This window comes from Heteronotia binoei, chromosome 3 (assembly GCF_032191835.1).
Source record: "Heteronotia binoei isolate CCM8104 ecotype False Entrance Well chromosome 3, APGP_CSIRO_Hbin_v1, whole genome shotgun sequence".
In the NCBI taxonomy this organism is placed as follows: Eukaryota; Metazoa; Chordata; class Lepidosauria; order Squamata; family Gekkonidae; genus Heteronotia; species Heteronotia binoei.
In genome coordinates this window covers 41,587,388-41,614,082 of record NC_083225.1, presented here as the reverse complement: position 1 = coordinate 41,614,082, position 26,695 = coordinate 41,587,388, and the positions used below count along the sequence as shown (strand labels likewise).

At 39.4% G+C, this 26,695-nt stretch overlaps 1 protein-coding gene and 1 non-coding gene across 3 annotated transcripts in view; one reads left to right on the top strand and one right to left on the bottom strand.

Moving 5' to 3' along the window:
• Positions 1 to 22,397, top strand: part of NALCN (sodium leak channel, non-selective) — a 290,882-nt gene extending 268,485 nt beyond the window's left edge. For both annotated transcript variants that reach the window (XM_060233672.1, XM_060233671.1), the window contains 14 exons: positions 2,812 to 2,905; positions 3,501 to 3,607; positions 3,796 to 3,870; positions 5,135 to 5,254; positions 7,856 to 7,924; positions 8,724 to 8,872; positions 9,704 to 9,797; positions 12,006 to 12,138; positions 13,999 to 14,114; positions 14,466 to 14,623; positions 15,457 to 15,607; positions 19,385 to 19,531; positions 19,953 to 20,070; positions 22,126 to 22,397. In XM_060233672.1, the coding sequence (XP_060089655.1) occupies positions 2,812 to 2,905; positions 3,501 to 3,607; positions 3,796 to 3,870; positions 5,135 to 5,254; positions 7,856 to 7,924; positions 8,724 to 8,872; positions 9,704 to 9,797; positions 12,006 to 12,138; positions 13,999 to 14,114; positions 14,466 to 14,623; positions 15,457 to 15,607; positions 19,385 to 19,531; positions 19,953 to 20,070; positions 22,126 to 22,319 (1,725 nt within the window). In that variant the 3' untranslated portion in view covers positions 22,320 to 22,397. The remainder of the gene's footprint in view (positions 1 to 2,811; positions 2,906 to 3,500; positions 3,608 to 3,795; positions 3,871 to 5,134; positions 5,255 to 7,855; positions 7,925 to 8,723; positions 8,873 to 9,703; positions 9,798 to 12,005; positions 12,139 to 13,998; positions 14,115 to 14,465; positions 14,624 to 15,456; positions 15,608 to 19,384; positions 19,532 to 19,952; positions 20,071 to 22,125) is intronic.
• A 2,654-nt stretch (positions 22,398 to 25,051) lies between these two features.
• On the bottom strand, positions 25,052 to 25,126 carry TRNAT-UGU (transfer RNA threonine (anticodon UGU)). Its single transcript has one exon. It is a non-coding gene; the product is annotated as a tRNA-Thr (tRNA).
• Between the last annotated feature and the right edge of the window lie 1,569 nt (positions 25,127 to 26,695).

The window sequence follows — 26,695 nt, the reverse complement described above, 5'->3', positions numbered from 1 at the left end:
CTGACACTGATGGGAGGATGAGACAGAATTCTAGACAGATCAGTTCATTTTCAGAAAGACCATCTTTGATATTTTCTTTTTCATTCCATATTGCAGAAATACAGTAGAAACAAAATAATCTCAAAATACTGAACAACTCATCCTTGCCAATCAAAACTGGTTGCCAACAGTTAAATGATTAAAGATTGCAGCCCTAATATGTACTACCATCCAAGAGTATTTCTCCTATAGGTAGGATTGTAGAGTCATCTCTAGTGAATTTTTTGTGTATTGAATCTGTAAGAAGTACATGGCTCTGAAGTGGTTTCTACAAAAGACATATTTCTTGATGAGGTAATTGTGGGACTGCAAACTAGCACCCTCATTGGACAAAAATCAACCAATCTATTACAGTATTTTCATCTTAGTAGATGAAAGCTCCCAGTAACTGTCCAAATGCACACAGGCCTCCTCAAGACACAGCTATGGCAACAAAAACAGAGGAGGATGGATGTGCTGAAGTTCTTCTTTTTACCCTCACTGATGACCAGGCAGTAAATGAAGAACTGGTCTTTAGTGACCATAGTTCAGCAATGGCCCAAGATGAAATAGGGACCTCCAGCTCAGAGGTCACTGCAAAGCCTGGGCCAACAGATGATTTCTCTGAGCTGGGTCAGGCAAGCTTCCTTCTTTTCATGAAAGAGGAGGAGGAAGAGAAGGTTGGATTTATACCCTGTCCTTTACTACCTGAAAGAGTCTCAGAGCAGCTTACAGTTTCCTTTCCCTTCCCCCCACAACAGACACCCTGTAAGGTAGACAGAGCTGAGAGAGCTCTCCCAAAACTGCTCCTGAGCTGAACAGCTCTGTGAGAACTTGTGACTGACTCAAGGTCAAATCAGCTGACTACTCACTAAGTATCTAATACGTCTGGCCACTGCTCAATGTCGCGTCCCTCCCCCCGTAGCCATTATTAGAATGTGAATTTCGTTGCTGATGCCTTGTATTGATTGCACTTTCATGCTATATCTTTACATCATTTTTTAAAATTAATTAACTGCTTTAGGATCTGAGAGAGCCCAGGTTAAAATGTTCTGCCATGGAAGTTTCTTGGGCTACTCTCACATGCTCTCAGCCTAACCTATCTCACAGGATTGCTATGAGAATAAGGGAGGGGGGGCAGGGGGATGCTATAAACCATATGAGATCCCAACATGGGAGAAAGGCAAGACATAAATGAAGCAAGTAAGTAAATGTCCTGTCCTTTCTCCTAAAAGCTCATGGTGGCATAAACGATTCTCCATCCCCTTCCTATTTTATTCTGTAAAGTAGACTGGGTTGAAAGAATGTAACTGGCCAGTGTAATTCATGACAGAATAAAGATCTGGACTCAGGTCTCCCCTAGTTCAGCATTCTAACTAGACTGTTCAAATCAAGCACACAAGCTGTGCTTATTATAGGACGGTAAAGTGGTTAAGAAAATGAGCTCCGATCCAGAAGGTTATACAACACACAGAGAGTAACACTGCAAAAGGACAAAAAAAATCAAAGATACATAATCCATCGTGAAAACCAGCTTCTATTATTAAATTATACAAGGTCAACAAAAAAAACACAAATTCCACCATCATAAATTACAAAACAACCATAACTTTTAGTCCTTAATAGAAAAGGAAGCAGTAGCACCAAGAGTCTTTCTTTGCATCCTATGGTAAAACTTCCCATCTCATTCCATGAAATCCTGGTGTAGTACTCCAGATGTTTAATGTCTGTCCAAAGATGCAGCCAATAATCCAAGTTTCCAAGGACAAAGTCGTACTGAACCCTTGTTTCGTGTGAGCTTCTTCAAGCTGCAACAATCCTCTTAGCAATTTCTCTTAAGTGTTAGGCCAAACAGCCAGCATATTTGAAGGAACACCTTGTAGGATTTCATGGAATGAGATGGGAAGTTTTACCATAGGATGAAAAGAAAGACTCTTGGTGCTATTGTTTCCTTTTCTATTAAGGACTAAAAGTTATGGTTGTTTTGTAATTTATGATGGTGGGATTTGTGTTTATTTTTGTTGACCTTGTATAATTTAATAATAGAAGCTGGTTTTCACGGTGGGTTATGTACCTTTGATTTTTCTGATCCAGAAGGTGGCTGGTTCAAATCTTACCTCACTAGCCTTACACTAGCCACTCTCTTCAGTCCCCCATATGTAATATAGAGATGATAATAATGGCCTACCTAACAGGGCTTTGTAGTATGATAATGCATTTGAAGCTCTTGAAGAGCCAGTTTGGTGTAATGGTTAAGTGCATGGACTCTTATCTGGGAGAACTGGGTTTGATTCCCCACTCCTCCACTTGCACCTGCTGGAATGGCCTTGGGTCAGCCATAGTTTCACGGGAGTTGTCCTTGAAAGGGCAGCTGCTGTGAGAGTTCTCTCAGCCCCACCCACCTCGCAAGGTGTCTGTTGTGGGGGAAGGAGATAAAGGAGATTGTAAACCACTCTGAGACTCTGATTCAGAGAGAAGGGCGGAGTATGAATCTGTGGTCTTCTTCTCTTTCAACAATGAAAGTGTAGTATAAATGCTCAGGATTCTCATGCACTAGGTGAGATTTGCACAGGGATTAAGGAGAGCATTCCTAAACTCAAGATTATTCAGTGGGATCTGCTCCCAGGAAAATATTTTTAGGATTGCATTGACCTCCGACTTTGAAGTTTTCTTAACAAATCCCAAGCCTGAATGGTGTCCAAGGAATGGGATAGAACTATTAGTGTATTGCTCCCTGCTCTGACTGTACAAGCCCAATAAATAAATTAATTTCTTTTGTTCTTCCCTGTTTAGGGAACAGCTTTGCTGACTGTGGATCAGAGGCGATGGGAGGATCTAAAGAGCAGACTGAAGATAGCACAACCTCTTCATCTCCCACCTCGCCCAGGTATCAAGGCAATTTTAATTTGGTTCATGTTGAGCACAAGTGTTCGTAATTCTGCAGGAGTCTGGGATTCAAATTAAAATTGTAATCAGGAGGCCACTAGGAGGCTGTGCATAAGTTAATGAGGAAATGGGCTCCATCTATCAATTCCTGCTTTCAGCTATTAAAATCGAATCCCAAAAATGCTGTGCTTTGATGGTTTAGGGCAAGTCATAAGGACAAAAATGAATTCTTAAATTAAAGATATTTGCACTTGGCTGCTAATGATATGAAAAGAATGTATTAACTTGACAGCAACTGAGATAGATAGATAGATAGATAGATAGATAGATAGATAGATAGATAGATAGATAGATAGATAGATAGATAGATAGATAGATAGATAGATAGATAGATAGATAGATATTCCTTTCATGCACAAACATTTAGTATCTGAAATGACATGCTGAGGAACCAATGTATAAAAATATGAAATCTGTTGCAGAATGTCATTAGTGGATGGTAGAAAACTAGACAGGATGTCAAAAACTCCGGCAACAAACAAATGATGTGTTTTATTAAGCCATTTGCTTTTATTTGTTCACCCTCCCTCCCACAGATAACGATGGATTTCGAGCCAAGATGTATGATATTACACAGCATCCGTTTTTTAAGAGGACGATCGCTGTTCTTGTCTTGGCCCAATCTGTGCTCTTATCTGTGAAGGTATTTTTTTTCTGTGCTTGTAAAGGTTTTGTGAAGCAGCAGATTAAACAAATGAAAACAAAAATGTGACAGATCTTTTTGAAGGGAGCAAAATCTCCATAAAACCTACAGAAACAAGGCATTATTAGCATAAAACATAAATCACAACACATTTTTACATTTCTTTGCTTCTTCTTTTACACTCAAAGTGGAATGCTGAAGACCCAGTGACTACTCCTTTAGCAGCAATGTCTGTTGTCTTCACCTTCATTTTTGTTCTTGAGGTAAGGTCGTTTCCATCATTTTCATGATTTCTTCAAATTAGGTGCCAGCCAGTCAGTTCTCTTGTTCTGTTATAAAAAGATCAGAGAAATATGTGTCTCATTAAGTGATGAATCCTTCTCAGCTTCAATCAATAAACCTTACTTTTTCCAGCTGTGTTAGACTGTCGCAAATAAGACTGCCCAAGAAAAGACAAAAACAGCACTAGAGCTTCTGTTCAGACATAACATGAAACCCTAGCTTATTTTAACTTTGGCTTGTTTGTGAAACCAGTATTTAGTTTATAAATGGTCAATCAAATCCAGATTCATCCAGACATCACACAAAATCATAGTTCACTGGGATTAAACTGGCTTCAGATCCTGGCTTGATGGATCCTAACCATAGTGGGAGAGGCTGTGGCTCAGTGGAAGAGCCGCTAATTTGCATGCAGAAGGTCCCAGGTTCAATCCCCAGCATTTCCAGTTAAAAGGAGTAGGCAATATGTGATGTGAAAGATCTCTTCCTGAAACTCTGGAGAGCTGCTGCCAGTCTGAGTAGTCAGTGCTGAACTTAAGGCAGCTTTATGTGTGACCAATCATAGTAGACTGCCGTGCATTAGTTAATTTAATTAACCCCAGGATTTCATGTATTGTCTAAACTAAGCCATAGTTATGTGGTACCTTAAAGACTAAGACGTTTATTGTGGCATAAACTTTTGTGATCCACATTGCATGAAAACTTTAAGGGGAGAGATGTGTGAGGGAAGATATTTTATAAAAGAAAACCAGATGCAGCAATCCAAGAAATAGAGGTGTTACATACCATACAGGGCTCATATGAAAACAGTCAAGACAGTAAACAGTCCCAGAAAGGAACCATTCCTTTCTTTGGTGAGCTAGACACTCCCAAAGTTGATTGAGACCAAACTGGCAATGCCAGGATGGCATATGAATTCCAGCTCAGTGTTGAAGTACAGTGTCTTTTAAGTTGGCACCAAGGTGGGTTACAGAGGCTGTTACAACGGCTTGTAAACCCTGTTCACGGATCTGGTAGTGCAGTCATAGTACCTTCTGCGCAGTAGAGTGCTGAACACATTCATAGCGCTATATTGTTACTGTTGTTTTTGCTGTAACTTTTTAATCAGTTTGAATGCACAGTGATTTACCAATAACAATGAAATATTTTCAGGGGGGAGCTGATATTACCTTGCAGGGATTTTCTGACATTGCTTTGTGGGGATTTTTTTTTAAGAGCGGTAGCAACTTGTCAGTTGATTTCCTGTAGGTCACAATGAAGATTATTGCCATGTCACCTGCTGGATTTTGGCAAAGTAGAAGGAATCGCTATGATCTCTTGGTGACGTCATTGGGTGTCATATGGGTGATACTCCACTTTGCCTTAGCTGTAAGTACCAGCGACTCTCATTTGCAACCAGTGTGCACTGGCATGATCATTTCACCATAGCTGGTCAAATGGGCGGTTCTTGAAGCATCACACATCAAATCTTGGCAGTGGGTTCTATTTAGCTAGTTCATCCTTATCTTTTTCCCAAGGATTTTGGCCATGTACATGGTTCCTTCCCCAAGTTAACATCATAATGAACTTGTGAGGTATATGAGGCTCAAAGAGAGTGATTGGCCCAAGTTCACCCAGCAAACATCATGGCATTGTGGGGATTTGAACCCATGTCTCCCAGATCCTAGTCCATTGGCTTGGATTGTACAGAGAATTTTCATTGGGCAGAAGAAGAATAATTCATTTATTCCCCATGACATCCCTAGAGGTACCCTTTCCTCCAGAAGCAGTGTTGGGGGCTACACCTGTAGGGGAAGCTGAGGAAGTCATGCTCCATGGATGGAAATCCTTCTGTCTGCAGAACTCTCAGTGATTCTCAGCAGGGCTCTCCAGGTCCTGTTCCTGTAAATCGCCAGGACCAGCCTGTATAGAGTGGAGGAGGTTTTTCAGGGTCATAGAAAAGAGAAAGGTATACCGTTCATCTTCTTTAGTGCTTGATTCTGATGTGTTCTTGGCAGCGCAAAGTCTGCTTTGCAATTATGATCAAAACTGTAGATCAATCAATTAGGCAGCCACAAACTGAGAAAACCAATACAGTCTGTCTGGTAACTATTCACTGTAAGAGCCAATGAGGGCCAATTTGTTTCATCCTGCAGTGTCTGGCATTCATGACAGATTCAGCGTTCAGGGAATAATGTGCTGAAGGCTTCCCTGCAGGCCCAGTGCCCACAATTAGGAGAGTGAAAACACTGTATTTCCTGTCCTTGTTCTGGGCCCAGTTCTCACCAAGATGTAAACCTGTTCAGTCTGCACCATTTCAGACTGAGTGCTCCTCTCTACTAAAAAAACCCCTCTCTCTACATAGGAGAATAGATGTCGCAGGAGAATCGTTCTAACCTAACTTTCTCCTGACAGTCTTGTGTTCTATATCAGAGATTCCACCTCATTTATAGAAACAGAGGAACAGTCAATAATGAGCTCATACTCATAGGGTTGCCAGCCCCACCCGATGGAGGTGGAGGTTCCCTGCCACAAGGCCTTACCACCCTACTGCTGATCAGCTGGCCTGCAGAGGGACTTACCAAGAGAGAGGAAAGCCCAGGCTTTGCCACCAGCAACATGGCACCATTACTTCTAGGCTGCATCATGTCAGCAATTAACAGGTGATACTCTGTTAAAAACTCTATGGTAAGAAGCCATTTTTACCATAGAATTTTTGCCCAAATACCAGTGTGTCATTGTGACATCACAATGTGATGTCATTTCCAGTACACACTGGAAGTGATGTAGCTGCATTGCCGGCAATGTCACCTGGGTTCCTCTCCCACTCCTGGTGACCTGGCAACTCTACTTTCCTACATTCTGAGGTAGCATGTCCAACACATAAGTCCCATGGTGTTTCTCTGGGTTCTGCAAGATGCGGTTTGTTGATAATTCTAAGGTGTAAGGAGAAATTGTTTAAAGTTTTTGCTTACAGTCTGAGGCCTAGTTTGTCCATAGATTGAGGCATGGAACAGACAATACACAGATACATTTGTGTGAGATTAATCCAAAGTACTACACTGGCATGTGACCATGACAGTCACCAAACCCATAATGGGAGCTGTCTTATAAATAGTTTGCAATGTGATTGCATTTTCAAGCTTCAGGACACACAAAATAAAGCATTTATGATGTCACAAGATATGCTAGTTACTGGTTTAGCTCATTTTAAAGGGGTGTCAGCCAGATTCATGGAAGACAGGTCTCTCAGTGGCTACTAGTGATAATAACCCATTTAAATCTTCATGTTCAGAGAAAGCAAGCCTTCGAATACCAGTCAGTGGGATCAAACAGCAAGGCAATGCTGTCATCTTCTTTGTCTCCTTGGAGGCATAAACCCAGCCACCATTGGAAAGAGGAAGCTGGATGAGATGGATCTTTAGCCTGATAGGAAGGCTAAGAGCCAGTTTGGTGAGACAGCCAGTTTACTGTAGTGGTTAATTGCTCGGACTCTAATTGGGTTTGATTCCCCACTCCTCCACATGCAGCTGCTGGTGTGACTTTGGGTCAGTCATAACTCTCTCGGTACTGTTACCTCAAGAGCAGTTCTCTGAGAACTCTGTCAGCCCCACCTATCTCACAGAGTGTCTGTTATAGGGAGGGGAAGGGAAAGGAAATTGTAAGCTGCTTTGAGATTCCAAGTGAAAAGTGAGGTATGAATCCAATCTCCTCCTCTTCTTCTTGGAAGAGGCACTTAACTTGAAGAAAGTCTCCTTTGGCTACAGACTTACTTGTCCCACCATTCCACCCTTCTATCTCCATGTAAGAATGAAACTTAAAGGATGAGTGAAAGGGCAGCTGGATGTTCTCATCTGGAAGTTGTTGCTGGATATGTTTATTACTTTTTGTATCTTGATTGTTGTGGGTGTAATTCAAATAAAATTAATAAACAAGCTATGTTAACTTAAGATATATTATTGAAGGCAAGAAAAATGTGTTTCATTCCAGAATCCTTACACCTATATGATGGGAGCATGTGTCATTGTCTTCAGGTTCTTCTCCATTTGTGGCAAGCATGTAAGTACATATTAGGATTTATTATTTTTATATTGGTCATGTATTGGGTGTAAATGAGATCTTTTTTGTTTGCTTTTGATGAAAAGACCAAGTCTATCCAGAATCCATGAAGACTACTCCCAGGAAAGTGTTCTTAGAGTTGCCCTGAAAGTCATCCTAAAGCATTTGAAAAGCCAAGAATTAAAGGGAACCTTAGCAGAAAGCTAGACTAAATGTTTAGTCATCCTTAGTGAGATCAGAAACAGTCGAAAGCTTCTTGAATCTAAACTAGAACAGAAAAATAATTATCAGTGCCATTTGAAGCAGATTTACACCACTCTAAGCCCACAGACTTCAATGGACTTAGAATGGTGTAACTCTGTTTAGAATTGCACTGTAGGATTCTAATTCAGAATAGAGATTATTCACACACACTGCCTCCCACAAAAAAAAAAATCCTGATGTGATTGTCATAATCGGAATTTATTTAGTATTTTGCTTATTTGTGGAATTTAGGGCCAGTGGACATAGGGTTGGACTGTGTGGAATCTAGGCATTATCAGGACTGCTGCATCTTACAAGGTTGCATAAAATGAAATTTATATCTCTTGCCTCTATTGTCACTGAAGCATTATGACTTGGCAACACTCTGAGGCCAATGAAGGCCAATAAATGGGGTAGTTGAGGGCAGAATGTCACATATTGATTGGAACCAACCAGCCATTTCTTTGGCTTCAGAATTCTAACATTATTCAGTTGTGCCAGCAGCAGAAGTTTATGCCCCATTTCCATTGGTTTTTCTTTCCTTATATTTTCCCAGGTGACACTGAAAATGCTGCTGCTGACTGTAGTTGTCAGCATGTACAAAAGTTTTTTCATCATAGTAGGGATGTTCCTGCTACTGCTTTGCTATGCTTTCGCTGGGGTGGTTTTATTTGGCACTGTGAAGTATGGTGAAAACATCAACAGGTATGGGACTTTGGTTCTTCTTAAGCAAGTAATTGGTCTTGTGATGTTTGTGTTTGAGGACTGGAATATTTGTCGAGCTATTGAGATGCTCAGTATATTTGGACTCTGTTGGACAGTAGGTTTATGCTCATAAAAATACACAGCATTAATATTATGGTAGTCTGTATGTACTACATATCCCTGATCTCATCTGATCTTGGAAACTAAGCAGGGTTGGCCCTGGTCAGTATTTGGATGGGAGACTTCAAAGAATACCAGTGTTGGTACACAAAGGCAGGCAATGGCAAACCACCTCTGAACATCTTGTGCCTTGAAAACCCTACAGAGTGCCATAAGTTGGTTGTGATTTGGTGGCAAAAAAGCAAGTACCCCCATAGTTATTTTGTGTAACAGGAATAGCTTGATGGTGGTCAAGAATTTCTAGGAGAATGTGGAGATTACTAAGCAGGAGGCATGAAGCAACCTCACATTGCTAAAAAAAACCCCAAAAAAACACTGTACTACAGTGCATTCCTGTTGAAGGCTAGTCAAGGTGGGGGATGAAGTAAAAATAGTTCAACAAGCCCTGGTTCAGTTTTCCCTGCTCACTACAACACATGCAGCTGTTTTACACTGGCACTAGTTCAGTTTAAGAAGTGACTCTCCAAGGTCTCGAGGCAGAGGAGAAAGGTCTTTCCCAACATCTGGTACCTGAAAACCCTTGTAATCAGAGATGTCATCCTCTACTGCTGAGCTTGGCCCACTGAGTTGAACCCAGTATGGGGAACAGAGAAGAACAAGGCTCTAAGATGTCACACTGAAAGAGATTTTTGTTTCTTTGCTTAAACACAGGCATGCCAACTTTTCATCAGCCGGTAAGGCCATCACTGTACTCTTCCGAATAGTCACCGGGGAAGACTGGAACAAGATAATGCATGACTGTATGGTAAATTAAACACAATTCTAAAAGTCACCAAAAAACACAGAGGCACTCAGCATCTGACTCTTTGATTTTGTATCTGAACAGTGATGTTGTGAGGGACAGTCAGAATCAGCAGGTAAAACAGGGACCACTTTGGTTATTGTCACCTTTACCCAGTACCTCAAGGAACCAGAATTAAACCTTGTCAGAAAATAATAAAGGCACTGACAGTGTTTTAAAGTCAAAAACCAAAAATTAATTTTAAATACAGAAGGCAAAGAAGGGAGGAAATAATAACGGTTGGATGGTTATAAAAATCAATTGGCAGTCAGGAATTCAAATAGCAAATAATCTTTGAACACTATAGATGTTGGCAGGCTGAAGCTGTACTATAAAAACCATCATCAGTGTTTCCCTCTCACTGGATAACACTCTTCATTAGAGAAAGATTTATAAAGTATGTTCAGGCTTTTTATATATAAATTGACACACTAACTCACATAGTCACTCAGAGGACTGACTGAACTTGTGACAGATATATCCCCTCACAGACCCTTTCCTCTAGCAATTAGGTACACTCTAAACAGTAGAGCAATACTCAGGAACTAACACCCTTGAGAGCTATTCACACCAGCACCTCAATCCCCTTGTGTTAAGTCCCAAACAGCTAGGATCTCTGTCTAACTTCTGGGATTTCCACACAACCACAGGAACGTTTTTGTCCCTCTCCCAGTGTGTTTGTGTTCTATGTTAGAACCAGGAGCCTGTCCTTTGGCACTGACAACTCCTCAGCAGAGCTTTAAAATTTCCCTCTGCCCTGTGACACTGTGCCACAGCTTTGTGAGTTTTCCCTCAGAAAGAGCTTTGGGTTTACCCCTTCTCACAAATTAAACTCTTTTCCAGACAAAAACTATAAAAAAGACAGTTCTGTCTCAGGAACTGAGCTGACAGACTGCTCTTAGCTGCAATCTCCAGTTGAACTTCAACTGAACTTATTCCTGAGGAGATTTTTCCCTCTCTGCCAGCCACCTTCCACTAGATCCATTCGTATCCATGGAAGCGGCTCAGCCAATCAGAGTGAGCTTCTGAACCCTCACTCAGATAGACTGCTTTAAGTCCATCACAGATGCCCTTTTTAAAAAAAAAAATGGTATCTTTCACACAAAATCTCATTTGTTATTTTCTTTGAACATGGCATAGGAATAATTTCATAAATTCAGATCTGGCCAGCATGGCCTAGCATCAGCAGATACACATGTATATGGCCAATCTACTTATCCCCATCTTTGATTCAATTGCTAGTTGATAAATATTTTTCACTCTTTGCACTCAGTAGTGAATTTTTGGCTTTGCTGTACATGTGCTCACAATCCATGTAGGCATGATAAATGCAGAAAAACAATCTAAATGTCTTAATCTCCATTCTCCACCCTTAAATATGCATAATGTTGGTCCAGAGAGCTCACACTGCTTTACCACCTGCTTGTAACTTCACCTAAAATGTAAACAATTTATGTGTCTGCACAGGAGTAGGGAATATACGAAATATACCCTTAGGTAGTATGTTTCCCTGATTCCTGATTTAGTAGGAATTGGCTGACTGGTCCCTTGGAACATAGCCTTTTACTCTACCCTGTTGTCCATGAAGGTAAAGGCTTCAGAGTTTGGGGGGTTTGATGGTCAGTCTTTTCTAAATACAATTTTTTAAAAATGTAAGTAGCAGCAATAGGGATAGAGGGGATGCACATTATAGCTGTGGTGCAAAGAGAGGGTTTTACCCCTTTCTTGTTTTCTCAGTCTTTCTTTATCCCTGGAATTCCTGGCAGCCCTGCAGGAAAAAGCATATAGGAGCAAATGGAAAGCATTTATATCCAAAACAGACTGAAAGATGAAGACTGCAGATTGCTCGCTCCTCCTTCAACATACTTCTTTTCACTACTCCTCAGTGGAATGCCAACTGTGAAAATGTGCTTGCCCAGGAAAAACAAATTCAGGGAAGGGCTGTGGGGATGTAGATAGTGGGTTGGGGAGGGAAGAATTCAGTATTTCTCACCTGCACCCCTAAGTCTGTCTTCTGCATGTCTGAGGGAGATGTGTGGAGATATCCAAAACACATGTATCCACTGCCATGTCCTTAACCCCACAGTCTTTACTAATCTGCCATGCGCATCAGGATTTAGTTATCATGTTAAATGAACATAGTGTTTCCTAACTGTGATGTTTGTTTTGAAGGTTCAACCTCCTTTTTGTACACCAGATAACAACACATACTGGAAGACGGATTGTGGAAACTATGCTGGTGCTCTTATGTATTTCTGTTCTTTTTATGTCATCATTGCATACATAATGCTGAATTTGCTTGTGGGTAAGTTATCAACTATGGGCAATAGAAATAGTCATTATCTATAACTACATCTAATGTTTGTGATATGTTCGTTTATTTATAAGCTAGCCTTCAGACCACAAGGGACCCTCAAGGTGATCTACAACACACAACTATATAAACAAACTATCTAGTGATTTTAAAAAAAGAATAAAAACAACAATATGCATGCAGACAACTATAAAATTTGACAGTTAGTGTATATAATAGTAAAGTGGCTGCCCTCTGAGCCAATTGTGAAAGAAGCAAAGCCAAGACATCCCCAAGGTAGGGAGTCTCTTCACATGTGTGACACTACGCTGGTACACAGGAAATATTGCTCTATGAATTAACCTTAGAAAAAGAAAAGACACACAAAAAAGGCTAATGAGGACTGAGTATAGAAAGTTGAGAAAAGATGAAAGTCAGTGAACTGAACAAGGTGCATGATCCTGTTTAAGAAACTGAGTACTTTACGCAAGGATGATCTTGAAAGCAGGGATGGGATATATGTATTACTCTCTCTCTCACACACACACACACACACACACAACTCCTTGGGGGCTCCAGCGTTTAAAAAAAAAGTCATTACTAAAAGTTCAGTCAGCAGCACCATTTCAACACAAAACCACTGAAGCAAAATGCCAGGCTAAAGTTTCACAAGCATTGTGAAGAGCCTATCTAGGAAATACGTTCCACAGAGAAGGGATACCACTGTAGGCAAGGCCTCAACGCCTTGTAGTTGTGAACCTGATATCAGGAGGCAACAGAAACCAGAGCAAGGACTCACCTCAGGATGTGAGTTCAAATAGGAGAAAGTGCCCAAAGATTGTTATTGCAGAATTAGATTATAGTTTTAACGCTGGAGAAATCTATCTGCTGATTTGTAAATGCAGAATTTAATTCCCGTGTTTTTTTACAAAGTTTGCTCTGTGTTCAACAGTACAGGGGCCAGAATGTTTCAGTAATAAGAAGACTTATAAATTAGTGCTTTGAAAGGTGAATCATTCTACTTTACATGTGTATATGAAAGTAACATATAGTTTGCCTTGAGAAAGCTATTATTATCCTAAACCTTTTTGAGGGTCTCATTCAATTTCCCTAGATGTTAGTGGAACATTTCCAAAGATATGAATTACTTCTGGTTTATCAAATTGTAAGGATGTTATCACTGATGACCAAGATCAAGCTGATTCATGCCATAGTATACCCCATGTATGGGTATAAAAGCTGGACAATGACAAAAGACAACAGAAAGAAAGTGGATTCCTTTGAAATGTGGTGTTGGAGGAGAGTGTTATGGATATTGTGGACTGCCAAAAAGACAAATCAGTGGTTGCTAGACCAAATCAAGCCCGAACTCTTCCTAGAAGCTAAAAAGACTAAACTGAGGCTGTTATACTTTGGCCACACGAGAAGACAAGAGTCACTGGAAAAGGCAATAGTGCTAGGAAGAGTTGAAGGTAGCAGGAAAAGAAGACGAGCCAAGATGTGATGGATTGAAGTGATCAAGAAAGCCATAGCTCTCAATTTGCAAGACCTGAGAATGATTGCTAACAATAGAACATTGTGGAGAACATTAATTCATAGGGTTGTCATAAGTTAGAAACAACTTAATGGTACTTCACACACATACACACCAAAATGTCTAATGTGAAATATATTGCCTATATTGGTTTGTTTATGGACATGAAAATATTAATTCCTGATATATTAATATGAAAAGTGAAATATTGCATTTTGGCCAGTCTTAAGTATAGAAGTAAATATCCATTGCACAATTAGATATGTGATTATTAAGTCATGTACAGCACATATGCTTGAAAGTTCTTATACTGTGTTTAATGTTGGTGTCTTCCGTAGCGATAATTGTGGAAAACTTCTCACTATTTTACTCCACGGAGGAGGATCAGCTCTTAAGTTATAATGATCTTAGGCATTTTCAAATCATATGGAACATGGTTGATGACAAAAGGGAGGTAAGAGATTTCACTGTAATTCCATTTTAGTTACTTGCCAGAAAGCAAATGCAGTTTTTCTATTAATGGCAGCAGTGCAGTCTAGTTATGAAATTTCTTTTCAATATGCATGTTCAAGCTAAATCTAATTTGAAAGGCCTGAATTCGCTTGTAGTGACCTAAGTTTCAGGTGCAGTAGTAAATTAGTGAGGAAGACTACATGGAATTAAGTCCCATATTCTTCAGTGGGGATTAATTCCCAGGAAAGTGTCCTTAGCATCCCTGTATCTCTTGGTAACTCATACTCAAAGGTCTAACAAAAGAGAATATCTTAATAAGTGTCCATTATTTCAAGTTTTTCTTCTTTCCTAGGGAGTGATTCCTACTTTCCGAGTAAAGTTTTTACTAAGGTTGCTGCGAGGGAGACTGGAAGTTGATCTGGACAAGGACAAGCTTTTGTTCAAGCACATGTGCTATGAAATGGAGAGGCTCCATAATGGTGGAGACGTAACATTCCATGATGTACTAAGGTACTTAAGATGGGCACAAGGACATTGGCAGGGCAGTCCGATTCAGAGTTGAATAATTAAATTATGGAATTCACTGAAAGTACAGATGACTTTTAAAAGGGATTAGACTAGGGGTGTGCAAAAAAAGCCCTTGATATTTTTGGGGTTCGGGTATATTGAACCCAAAAATTATCGGTATTTCCCAGTATTCCCAAATATGGTATGGTGTTTAGATTCTGGAAATATTCAGGAAATCCCTTCTTTTCTTTTCTTTTTTGCTCCGTTAATGGGGTATTGGCCATGATGACTAAGGGGAAATTCAGTATTCAGATACAATAAACTTCCAGTGCCAGTGCTAGGAGGCAATACGGAGGAAGATCTTAGCCTCCGGGCCATTTATTAGCCTGCCAGAGCAACTACTTGGCTGCTGTGTGACATAGGATGTTAAAGTAGAACCACTGTTCTGATCCAGCAAGGTTTTGCAGATCTTAGTAAGGAAGCCAGGATAAAAGTATTATTTTGTTAAAATATGTAAAGAAATACCATCATGATCATCCAACCAGTTTATGAGCCAATTATCTTGTTTTGAAGTAACCATTAGCTTTATTACTGCCCGGAAAAGGGTGTGACTGTTTAACTTCTTTGCTATCTTTGCTTCCAGTTTTCAATAGACCCTCCCATGCATAGCATCAGTTTTAACTAACCCAGAGGTCATCAGGCAACTTCTTAAACAGCAACCTGAAGATCTATTTTCCAAATGAATTGTACAGTACAGCCACAATTGTTTTCATTTATACATAGGATTCAAGTAACCTCACTATTATTATTCTAATACCTGTATATTTTTCTTCTAGCATGCTCTCATATAGGTCCGTTGACATCAGAAAAAGTCTTCAGCTGGAGGAACTGCTTGCTAGGGAACAACTGGAGTATACAATAGAAGAAGAGGTTGCCAAACAGACCATACGAATGTGGTTGAAGAAGTGCTTAAAACGCATTAGAGCTGTAAGTTTAATAAGGGTAATAACAGAAAAATTGTATCATACTTGTTTAAATAGGTCTCCTTATGAGGTCATTATATCTAGTTGTTATATTTGTATACATATAAAAGAGTTGCCATTTGCTTTTGCAAAGTCTTGCGTTCTTCGTAATTCCTGATCTCCTTAGCTATTCAGCATTTAGTGAACACAGACATTTCATGATTATTACTATATTTAATAGATAAGTGATGGCTTCAGAACAATAGCAAAATCTGAGCAATGGGATCGTCTAGGGAAACCTTTATTGGACTCTTTAAAAAATTATGTGTGCATAGGCAAATGTTTAAAAATTTAAAACAGTTGAATATCTCTGCAGGCACCAATGTCAAAAAATATTTGCTGAAGTTCAGTAAATACTGAGTAGGAACGGGCACAGACTAGGAATGCCCAGTTTGGTCTGGGGCTCATGAACCAGGCAGCCCTGGACTGAACCCTGAACTGAACCCCTGAACAAAAATCCTGCCCAAACTGAACCACCCATGCTACCTGGAAGTGACACACGCATGTCGGCAATGCACTTGCAACACAGGGGCCCAATGCCACCTGGAAATGGCTTGCCAAACATGCAAGCTAAGCAGAAAAGCTTGGTGAGTATTGAGGGAAAGGCCTCTTCCCTGACCTTGGCTTCCAAAATCCAAACAGGGCAAAGTCCATCCCAGGCTTTGGCTCAGGTTTGGGTCTGTGCCTATCCCTAGTATTGAGTTCCTGATAACTTCGAGATCCAAAAGTAGAGGAATTTCAGGCAATGAAGGTTTCTGAATTCAAACTCTTCATTTGGGAACATAGGATGAAGCCTCTGCTTTTACCAGCATTTCTCTACCCAGTACAGTCAGAAAGAGTTATTGGTTAAGCAACAAAGTAGCTATATGCCTGTTTCAGAAATCTTTTTCTGCCCTTTAGGTACAGGATAGTATTATCTTTCCTCTTTTTACTGATACTACTTTCTGAAAGAAGGGATGCTTTAATCTTTTGGATTTATTAAAAGGATGTATTGCAAGAGTATTGAAAGCTTGTGTTAATTGATATTCAGTAACATTGACACTGACAGAACAAATGTTGGTCTAAAGATCACTCACCCATGTGGTAGAGATTTTTTGTAAACACCAACTTCTGTCAATAGGAGGAGAGACATACCTCTGTCACTGTTATATGTGTAAGGAGACAGCTTATAGCATGTGCTGCAGAACTGAAAGTAGATCTAGAGGCTTAGATGATCTACATGACAGCAGGTGGCTGGCTGCCAAAGGTATTGCATCAGCCAGCAGAGTCAGCATGACACAGCAAGTTGCTGATTGGCTGTCCAATGTATAAATGTACAGAGTAACTATAGTGTGTGTGGGTTAATGGAGTTGGAGTGCAGCGGAGCATATTGTCAGTCAGGAGAGTGAGTTGGTGTAAATAAATGTATATAGTGGTTTTACAGCTACTGATAGATAGATAGATAGATAGATAGATAGATAGATAGATAGATAGATAGATAGATAGATAGATAGATAGATAGATAGATAGATAGATAGATAGATAGATAAATTTATTGTCATTGTTCTCAACAAAAAGAGAGCAACGAAATGAGGTGCTCTTCCACAAACATACCAACACATCAAACACACATATTCATAAACCATTTAAATACATCTAAAACCATTTAAACCATTAAAACCATTTAAACCATTTAAATACATCTAAAACCATTTAAACCATTAAAACCATTTAAACCATTTAAATACATCTAAAACCATTTAAACCATTAAAACCATTTAAACCATTTAAATACATCTAAAACCATTTAAACCATTAAAACCATTTAAACCATTAAAACCATTTAAACCATTTAAATACATCTAAAACAGATAAACATTCATAAAACCATTAAAACCATTTAAACCATTAAATACATCCAAAACAGATAATCCTTCATAACCCTGCATTTAACCTAACCACAGCACTTGGATAGAAACTGTCCTTAAATCTGTTTGTCCTAGCCTTCAACACTCTATATCGTCTACCTGACGGTAAGATCTCAAATAGCAAATGGCCCAGATGTGAAGGGTCCCTTAGGATCATTTGTATCTTCCTTTTACATCCCATATTATACAGATCCACCAATGAGGGGAGAGAACATCCACAAATCTTTTGTGCTCTTCTCGTCACTCTTTGGAGCACCCTTCTCTCTGCCTCCGTGCAGCTCCCAAACCACACGCAGAGGCAATAAGATAAAATGCTCTCAATGGAACTACGATAAAAGGCAACCAGCAGACTCCCTGACAGTTGTAGTGATCTTAAGAGTCTTAAGTAGTATAGTCGTTGCTGGGCCTTTTTCTCTAGAGCTAAAGTATTTGCCCCCCATGTTAGATCCTGTTTCATGGTAATTCCCAGAAACTTCCATTCTGTCACCTGTTCTACCATAACACCATCAATAAACAACGGCTGGATGTCCAAACTACTCTTCCTGTAATCCACTATAATTTCCTTCGTCTTATTTATATTAAAAATAAGATTATTTACTTTACACCAAAGGGACAGCTGTTGAACTTCCCTCCTATACGCAGACTCATCATCCTCAGAGATGAGCCCTACTAACGTTGTATCATCTGCATACTTAATGATTTTGTTACTCAGACTGCTAGAAACACAATCAGACGTGTAAATAGTGAAAAGAAGTGGACTCAAGACACATCCCTGAGGGGTGCCAGTATTTAAGATCTTCACGGAGGAAATATATCCGTCCATTTTAACCCTTTGTGAACGACCTGACAAAAAATTCAAAATCCACTCACATATAGAGTCCGACAGCTGTGTACAGCCTTCATTCCTGCATACCTGTATACTGTGTACAGCCTTCATTCCTGCATACCTGTATACTGTGTACAGCCTTCATTCCTGCATACCTGTATACTGTGTACAGCCTTCATTCCTGCGTCGCTAAGAATCACCCTCTTGGACTCTAAGCGCTATCGACAACCTCCTCCCAGATTTTTGTAGTCCTGTTACAGTTTAATATTCATTTAAGCTGTTTGGTATTCATTTGATGATGTTACAAAATGTTCAGAAGGGAAGGAGCAAAGAAAAAGATTTTTCCACTGCAGTTTTTTTGGGGGGATTTTTTATTCCTGTACTTCCCATAGAGGGCACTTTCTAGCTCATGTGGTGATGTTTAGAATTGAAATATATCCCTTTAAGTATACAGGGTTATGATACATTAAAAACAACGCAACATGAAAACTGCACTTCATCGTTTTTAGAAGAGTCTGTGTGATCATACTGTTATTCTTATATAGTATCTAATTTAAAAGCAACTAAGACTAATTTACTTTAATAGCCTGTGGATAAGCTCTATAAATACTTATTTCTTCTAAATGATCGTTTTGTTTAATTGTCACTTTGAATGGTTTCATAAGGCAGATTTTAATTTTACTTTAATGGGCTGTGTGTATATATAGTTTTAAAACTAAAAAAAGATAGGCACTTCTGTCTTTTTCCTTACCATTGCTAATAGGAATTCAAGGGTACAGGGTGATTTCTCTCAGAGAAATGAAGCAAGTGGAGTGAGGCATGATTTCTTCTAAAGAAAATTAAATGCATTTGGAGACTGGATCACTGTTGTCCAAAAATCCCATTTGTTTTCTTCCTTTTTACAAAGAAAAAAAATTTGAAAGAAATGTGACAATCAGGAACAAAGCTAAATTGTTGAAGAATATCTTTTAAAGAAAAAAAAAATGTTGTTATATTGTATTTTTAATAGAAACAACAACAGTCATGCAGTATTATCCATAGTCTCAGAGAGAGTCAACAGCAAGAGCTTAGCCGGTTTCTAAATCCACCAAGCATTGAGACAACACAACCAAGTGAAGATCTGAATGCTAACAATCAAGATAATGCACAACCTGAGGTAAAGTCATTTTTCTAAACAGCAGGCAAAAGCCTGAATTCTCACATGGAAAGGTTGTTTTTAAAAAAATTTCTGGGTTCTATAAGATATGTAGAAGTGTCCACATCCACGCTGGCTTCAGGTCCAATTCAGTGTGACTCTGTTTACTGTGACCAGTGTGAAAGTGACTGCAAGTCAAATGACAGAATGGTCTAGAAATAAGATATCCTGTGTGCTGTGATTAATGTTATATTAAATTAATATTATATTCATGATTAATAGAATCTTTCTGCGATACAGAACTAATAAAATAAGAGCCAATAAGGGAAAAGATATTGCTTGTTCATTATTTCCTTTTCTAAGATTCTTTCATTTAATGTTGGTTGACTGATTAATATATCTTAGAACTATATTAATGGATTTCCCCCCCTCTTCTTTTCAGACGAGTAGTCAACAGCAGCTCCTTAGTCCAACACTTTCAGATAGAGGTGGGTATCGACAAGACTCTACTGAAGCCGGTAAACCTCAGCGAAAGTTTGGACAATGGCGTTTGCCTTCAGGTAGGTGAAGGTAATCTTTAGAGAAGAAGATGAATCCTCTAGTGTGGATGTGGACTTGGCAGTTGGAATGGGTCCCTCTATATGATAGATTATTGTCACAAGGATGGTGAAGATATACCTCCTCTAGGAGAGAGGAGATGAACAGAGGCCCCTCTCTTTTTCTGTACCACCTCTACTAGAATGATCTACAGAACTCTAAAGCATTTCACACTTTTCTGATTAATCCACATACTCCTGTGAGATCAGAGAGGATTCCAGAGCATGTTCATGGTCCACAGAGTTCCATACCTACTGGGTGTATCTGATGACCCATGCAAATACAAAGTATGCTGTATTGAAGCAGATTTTAAATTTTAGCCACCCTCATTATGAAGACCCCCATTCTGATTTTTAAAATTTTACAGATCCCCAAGAACTGCCTTCCTCTGTCACAGACTTACATCAAGCAGTCCTTATTCAAAGACTATACACATGTGATCCATGGCAGCAATGCAGCAAATATGTTCCCCAGATGAACTTTAATCATCAGAACTGATTAACATAATATTTCAGGATCTACACATAAAGACTTTAACAAAAAGAGGCTTAAAATAACTTTAATTTGAACAGCAAATAGTACTATCTTAAGCAAAGCTATTGACATGAATGGATAAGGGTGCAATTCTGTTTAGGATGACAGTGTAAAACATATTCTACAGCTTTATCTAGGTCTTATTCTATAATAAACTAAGGTCATATGATCTTAGTGCAACTACCAGTTCCCTAACACTAGTAAATATTTGGGAATATTTCTAGATTATAAATTCTGTCCCATAGTGATCAAAGTCAAAGATCATGTTATGGTTATATAAATGAATAGAAACTATAAGCAGACAATGGATTTCAAGATAAAAAACAATGTGAAGGTTTTATTATTTGAGTTGTAGAGACTGTTAAGCATTATGGTTGCTTCCGTATCATGTTCTTGCTCTGTAACACACACACCCCAAACTTCAGCAGATTTTCTTTTTAATTCTCGACGATATCACACTTCTGCCAACCTTTCTTGAGATGCACTGCAGTTTTGTCCAGCCATTCTTTGGATTTGATGAAAGTGTGGATAGGAAGGTACTGATTTTAACACCTCCCATCAACATCTGGTACTATTTTAATTTGTACTCACTGTTTACTCACCGCCACCACCGCTTTTTGCCTTATTATTAGTAGGAGATACATTGATATAGGGTTAAAATATACCTACTACCATTTTTTTTTTTAAAAAAATGCAAAAAGCCCACTGGAGGAGGGTGAGGAGGTTTATGGGGAAGGTATAGGAAATCATCCTGTGATTAGAAGATATTAGGCTAAGCATGAGTTCCAATGCTGTGCTGGGTACAAAAACAAATATGTAGTGAACCCAAACTTGGTTGTATTAAAATTACATGTTTGGCCTGGTTTACATAAATCATTTCATCTTTAAAGCATTTAAAGATGTGACACTAGAAGAAACTTGTTTGGCTGGGGGGTTTTTTAAATCACATTTTAATTTGCATGTAAAACATATATTCTGCAATATAAATTAGATATTGTGGTCTGTTGATTGCATCCATTACAATGGAATGGTGTGCTTCCCCTCTAATATTTGCAGGCAAGTGCTGAGTGAGTTTAGTCTCACGTTTGCAACAAGCTCCTGCTTACTTAGCTATATGTATAGGCTGCATGAGTTCCCTTGTTCCTTTCATCCCTGTATTTCCCTGTTTATAAACAGATGTTTTGAGCACACCCATCTCTGCTGTAGAAACCTGTGTGAGTAATCACTTCATGATCTACAAGTAAAAGAGAATACTACAAGTATAATTATTGTTAATGTAGAACAAAAAGAGAACAGTGTTGAAAGTAGCACAGAAGTAGCACTTCAAACACATTTAATGTTTTAAAGTCTCAAAGAGGTTTGTTTTATCAAGTGTGAAACTTTTTCCTTTGTGTGAAAACATTTTGACATAAATAGAAGGGTAAGGTAGTAGTTCAGTAAAACATATTCACATTAACAAGTATTTGTTCTATTCAATCTCCTAGCCCCAAAGCCAATAAGCCATTCGGTGTCTTCAGTCAATTTACGGTTTGGTGGTCGTACAACTATGAAGTCTGTGGTGTGCAAGATGAATCCCATGTCAGATGCGGCTTCTTGTGGGTCAGAGGTCAAGAAATGGTGGACAAGGCAGCTGACTGTGGAGAGTGATGAGAGCGGAGAGGACCTGCTTGATATCTGATAGGGAAGAGATACCAATTGACATCACACTTATGCAATGTAACTTTGGAATAAAATCCATTTTTTCCTTGTTTTTAAATGGAAGATCTGGTTGACTTACCCATTTATAAAAAAGATAAGTCTTTGGACTCACTGTCCTTCAAGTTGGTAAGATATTCCATATACTATTTCTTTGGCATTTGATCTGTGTGATGATTATTCGTGTGAAGACAATTAACAAAGAGATAGAAGGTTCACTAAAAACAAAAAGGTTATGGCCCAAACTTTAAGTCATATGATTCTGGGCAGTAGAGCCTGGTTCATGAAGGTGAGTGGGCCCCACCAACCCCCAAGCTGCCCTCAACTTCATCCGGCCTGCCTTCTTACTGTCTAGAGAGTGGCAGACTGCCAGTTCTATGGTCAGTCAGTCTCTCTCCTGCCTTTGTTTTAACTCAGCACTACAGGCAAGCAAATTCCTCCCTATGAAGACAGAGGCAGATTGCTTCCCACCCCATTTTCTACAGGCGCATCCGCCTCAGTACTCAAACTGAGATCTACATTACTTATATCCTTTTGGATCGCACAAACCTCAGTCTTACAATTAGCATGTAATGGGCTTTGTAAGAAAGGGGCGGGGGATGTGGCAGAATTTCTTTCTTGAACTGGGTAATTCGACAGTATTGAAAGGAGAAGTCACACTAGGTTGGCCCCTGCAGAAGTGTTAAGGACCTGTACCACAGCACATAAATGATTTTGGTATCATTGCGCAATACCAGACATAGTTGCTTCTGCCTGCCAGCTGACCGTTCTGCCTTCCACCCCACCACTGCAGCATGGGTACCAGCCACCACTGATTCTTGGCTCTTTTTCTCTCTCTTTCTCCTTCTTTTTTTTCAGCAGCCTTTGCCAGCTTCTTTTTGGATCTTTGGGGGAATCTATGCAATGAATTTTGCAGTATAGTGTGGCGAACAGTTATTGAGAGTTTAAAGCCATAGTGGGGACTCTCGAGCACTTCTAAGCACTTAAAGAAATATGCTGGCTTGAAACTCAACATTTGAGAAATGTCACATGCAGGGGTGGCGTTCTAGCAGGAGCTCCTTTGAATATTAGGCCACACATCCCTGATGTAGCCAATCCTCCAAAAACTTACAAGGCTCTTTTTTGTAAGCTCTTGGAGGATTGGCTACATCAGGGGTGTGTGGCCTAATATGCAAAGGAACTCCTACTAGAATTCCACCCCTGGTCACATGAAATTAATCTGTAATGAAGTATATATTTCTGTGCCAATCAGAATTTTCACCTGGAAATGATCACCATGCAGTATACAGGAGCAATTTAAAGGGGGGAAATGCTTATAGGTCCTCAGCTTATCCAATACAGATATTAACAAATGCCCTGAAGGACCTGAGGCTGGAGATCTATTTTTTCTACCATATACAAACCCTGACTTGAAAAGCTACCTTTTATTTTCAGTATGCAAGCTATCGGATTGTTTGTTTCAAACTCAAAAATGATACATTTGTTTTATATTCCATTTTTGTAATCAAACAACTGTGATGCACATGTTCCCACTTATCAGGTTTCTAGCACATAGCTGTTAAGTTAATACTTATTTTTCATTAAGGCAGAGATGGAGAAAGCTAGGTTGGGCCTGCACTCAGCTCACCCTTCCCTAACTGCTCTTTCCTAAACTGGCAATTGGTGTTTTCAGAGATGAACCACTTGACCATCTTGAAGGGTGGATATGCAGAACTAATCTAGCAAGGCTGAGATGTATGCAGCATTGTTCTGATACACGGAACATGTCCAAAAAGGTACCTCACAGAAGCTTGCTTCTGCATTCGATTGCCCTTGATGAAAGTAAATATCTTTCATTAGAGAGGCTCAAGGATCTTATAATTCACTGTGTAAAAAAAAAATCATCACTGTGTTCCAGTTCTGAAGTACTTTAATCATGCAGTACTGACATTTATGTTACGCCTTTATTAAGTTCCCTGTCCTTATTTACCCTGCAAATGTCCTTACGGTTTTTTTAGGAACGTGTGATGCTAACTGTTATGCTGTGGGGAACATGTTAGGAAAACAAGACACGTTGCAGTTCTAAAACACTGTTAGATGTTTGATGTGAACTCTGTTTTGACCATGACCCTGAGAGTGTGTGGTTGTGCTAACATCAAATGAGTTTCATTACTTGACAGAGGGTTACAAATGTGCTCTTCTGTTCCTTTTGCCTTGGTTTTTGGGGACCCCTTAAGCTTGTCAGGGCCTATCCCAGACCCTCTTCTCTTGCCCATACATCCTGTTTTCTGGGACCACTGAAAGTCCACAAATCTCTGAGGGCCCACATCTGCCTCTGTCAACAGGAAACCACACGTTCAGGTAAGACCTGAAGCTATATCAGGTTTTTAAAGGACAGTCAGGGGAAGAATTTCTTCCAACCAAAAAACAATCTCAGAACTGGAAACGAGTGTCCCAAGCAAACAGGATCTAATTATTGACAAAAGAGCAATGTGACTTGTCCAAAAAAAACAACCACTGTCCCAACTCTCTTATTGCATTCGCCAAATTTGCTTACAAACAAATTTGCTTACAAACAAATTACAAACATAGCCTCTCTTATGAACATATGAAACCACTTTATACTGAATCAGACCCTTGGTCCATCAAAGTCAGTATTGTCTACTCAGACTGGCAGCGGCTCTTCGGGGTCTCAAGCGGAGGTTTTCACCCCTATTTACCTGGACCCTTTTTAGTTGGAGATGCCGGGGATTGAACCTGGGACCTTCTGCTTACAAAGCAGATGCTCTACCACTGTGCCACCATCCCTCCCCTTACTACCTCTGTCTTCCACATACACAACTGCACATATGAATTAAAAACCATCCTGGTTTGGGGATATATAAAATGGGTGGGGTAAGAATCCCCACCTGATCTTGCAGCAGATTACGGTAAGTCTAGTCTCCTACTGCAAGTTTCAAGTTAACAAAGTGATGACATTGGGCAGTGCACCAAAACTCTTGATCACACCAGGAAGTAGAGGACTTTGTGTATGTGCACACATGCCTTGGCAGAGCAGAATTCCTCTGTATGTATATTTACAATTGCTGCTCAAGAAACATCAAGACTGTAGCACAATTTAGGGGGATAAGATCTGGCTTAATTTATTTCAGCACCTCAGATTTCAGCCATGTTCTTACTTCATTTTGTGTGGTGTCGAAAGAACAGGGTGCAAAGTCTGGCAAAGTTAACAGACTAAATAAAGGCCTTGAAACCATGTTTCCCTGCAATAGGGTTGTTACATGGCCAAACAGTGATGAATAACAGCCATCTTATTACTACTAGAGTCTTAGACAATGTACAGGGAAGGGGCAGGATTCTGATGCCTCCATACAAAACAAACAGAGCCTTTAGGGCCTTTGTAGTTTCTTCCCAATCTTGACAACTTTGGGATGGGATCTTTGCCACCACCATTATTTCCTATGGAAATTATGTTATACTACCATAACCTGGTTTGTGATCTTCTAGGGGGCTCACCGAAAACTTCACTAAATTATATTCATTGAAAAAACTGAAAGTTGTCCGTGTTCTCTGAGAGGCTTGTAAACAAAATACAAGCAGATTCAGCAACACTAAGAGTTGGTTTTCTTTCCTTTTTTTTAACTCATGTTGTGAATGCAAAATTTGTTTAGACCAAAAATAAGAATTCTCATTAACTCAGAAAGCATTGAATACAGTGATCTGCCACACTCATTATTTTGAATGCTGTTGTCTTTACAACATTATGATGTACCTGTGTCTCTGTACATTTACAATTTAGGTTTAACATTCATGCTAAAAAAAAAAAAGGTTAAAGCTCTTACAATGTGTTTATTAAGTCTGTGCATTCTGTTGTTATAACTAGATTGCAGCAAAGGTCTACTGAAAATGTCATTCCCATCATTGTCAAAGGCGAGATTTTGTCTTCTCTTTTGTGTCCATTTGAACTTTCAGATTTGTACAAAAAAAACCCATCAGGCAGTCAACAAGAGTGTTATCAGATTTATAAAAGATGTTTTCTTGAACTTTCAATAATGTGTTGAACTGCAGTACCTTGCTGAGTTGTCACTATGGCAAATGTTCTTTTTAAAACTCGGGCAAACGTTATCCTTTTTGCCTTATTGTGTCAATAAAAATCAGCTGCTTTCAGCAATGCTTGTTGTCAGACTTCCGTTCCCACAGTATTTGCTGTTCAGAATTCAGGTATTCTGTGCAACAGTGTGAGGGATTCTAGTGCCCTGGCCCCACTGATGGACCTCCTGATGACTCCTGGGAGGTTTTGGCTACTGTGTGACACAGAGTGTTGGACTGGATGGGCCATTGGCCTGATCGAACATTGCTTCTCTTAATGTTCTTATGAAC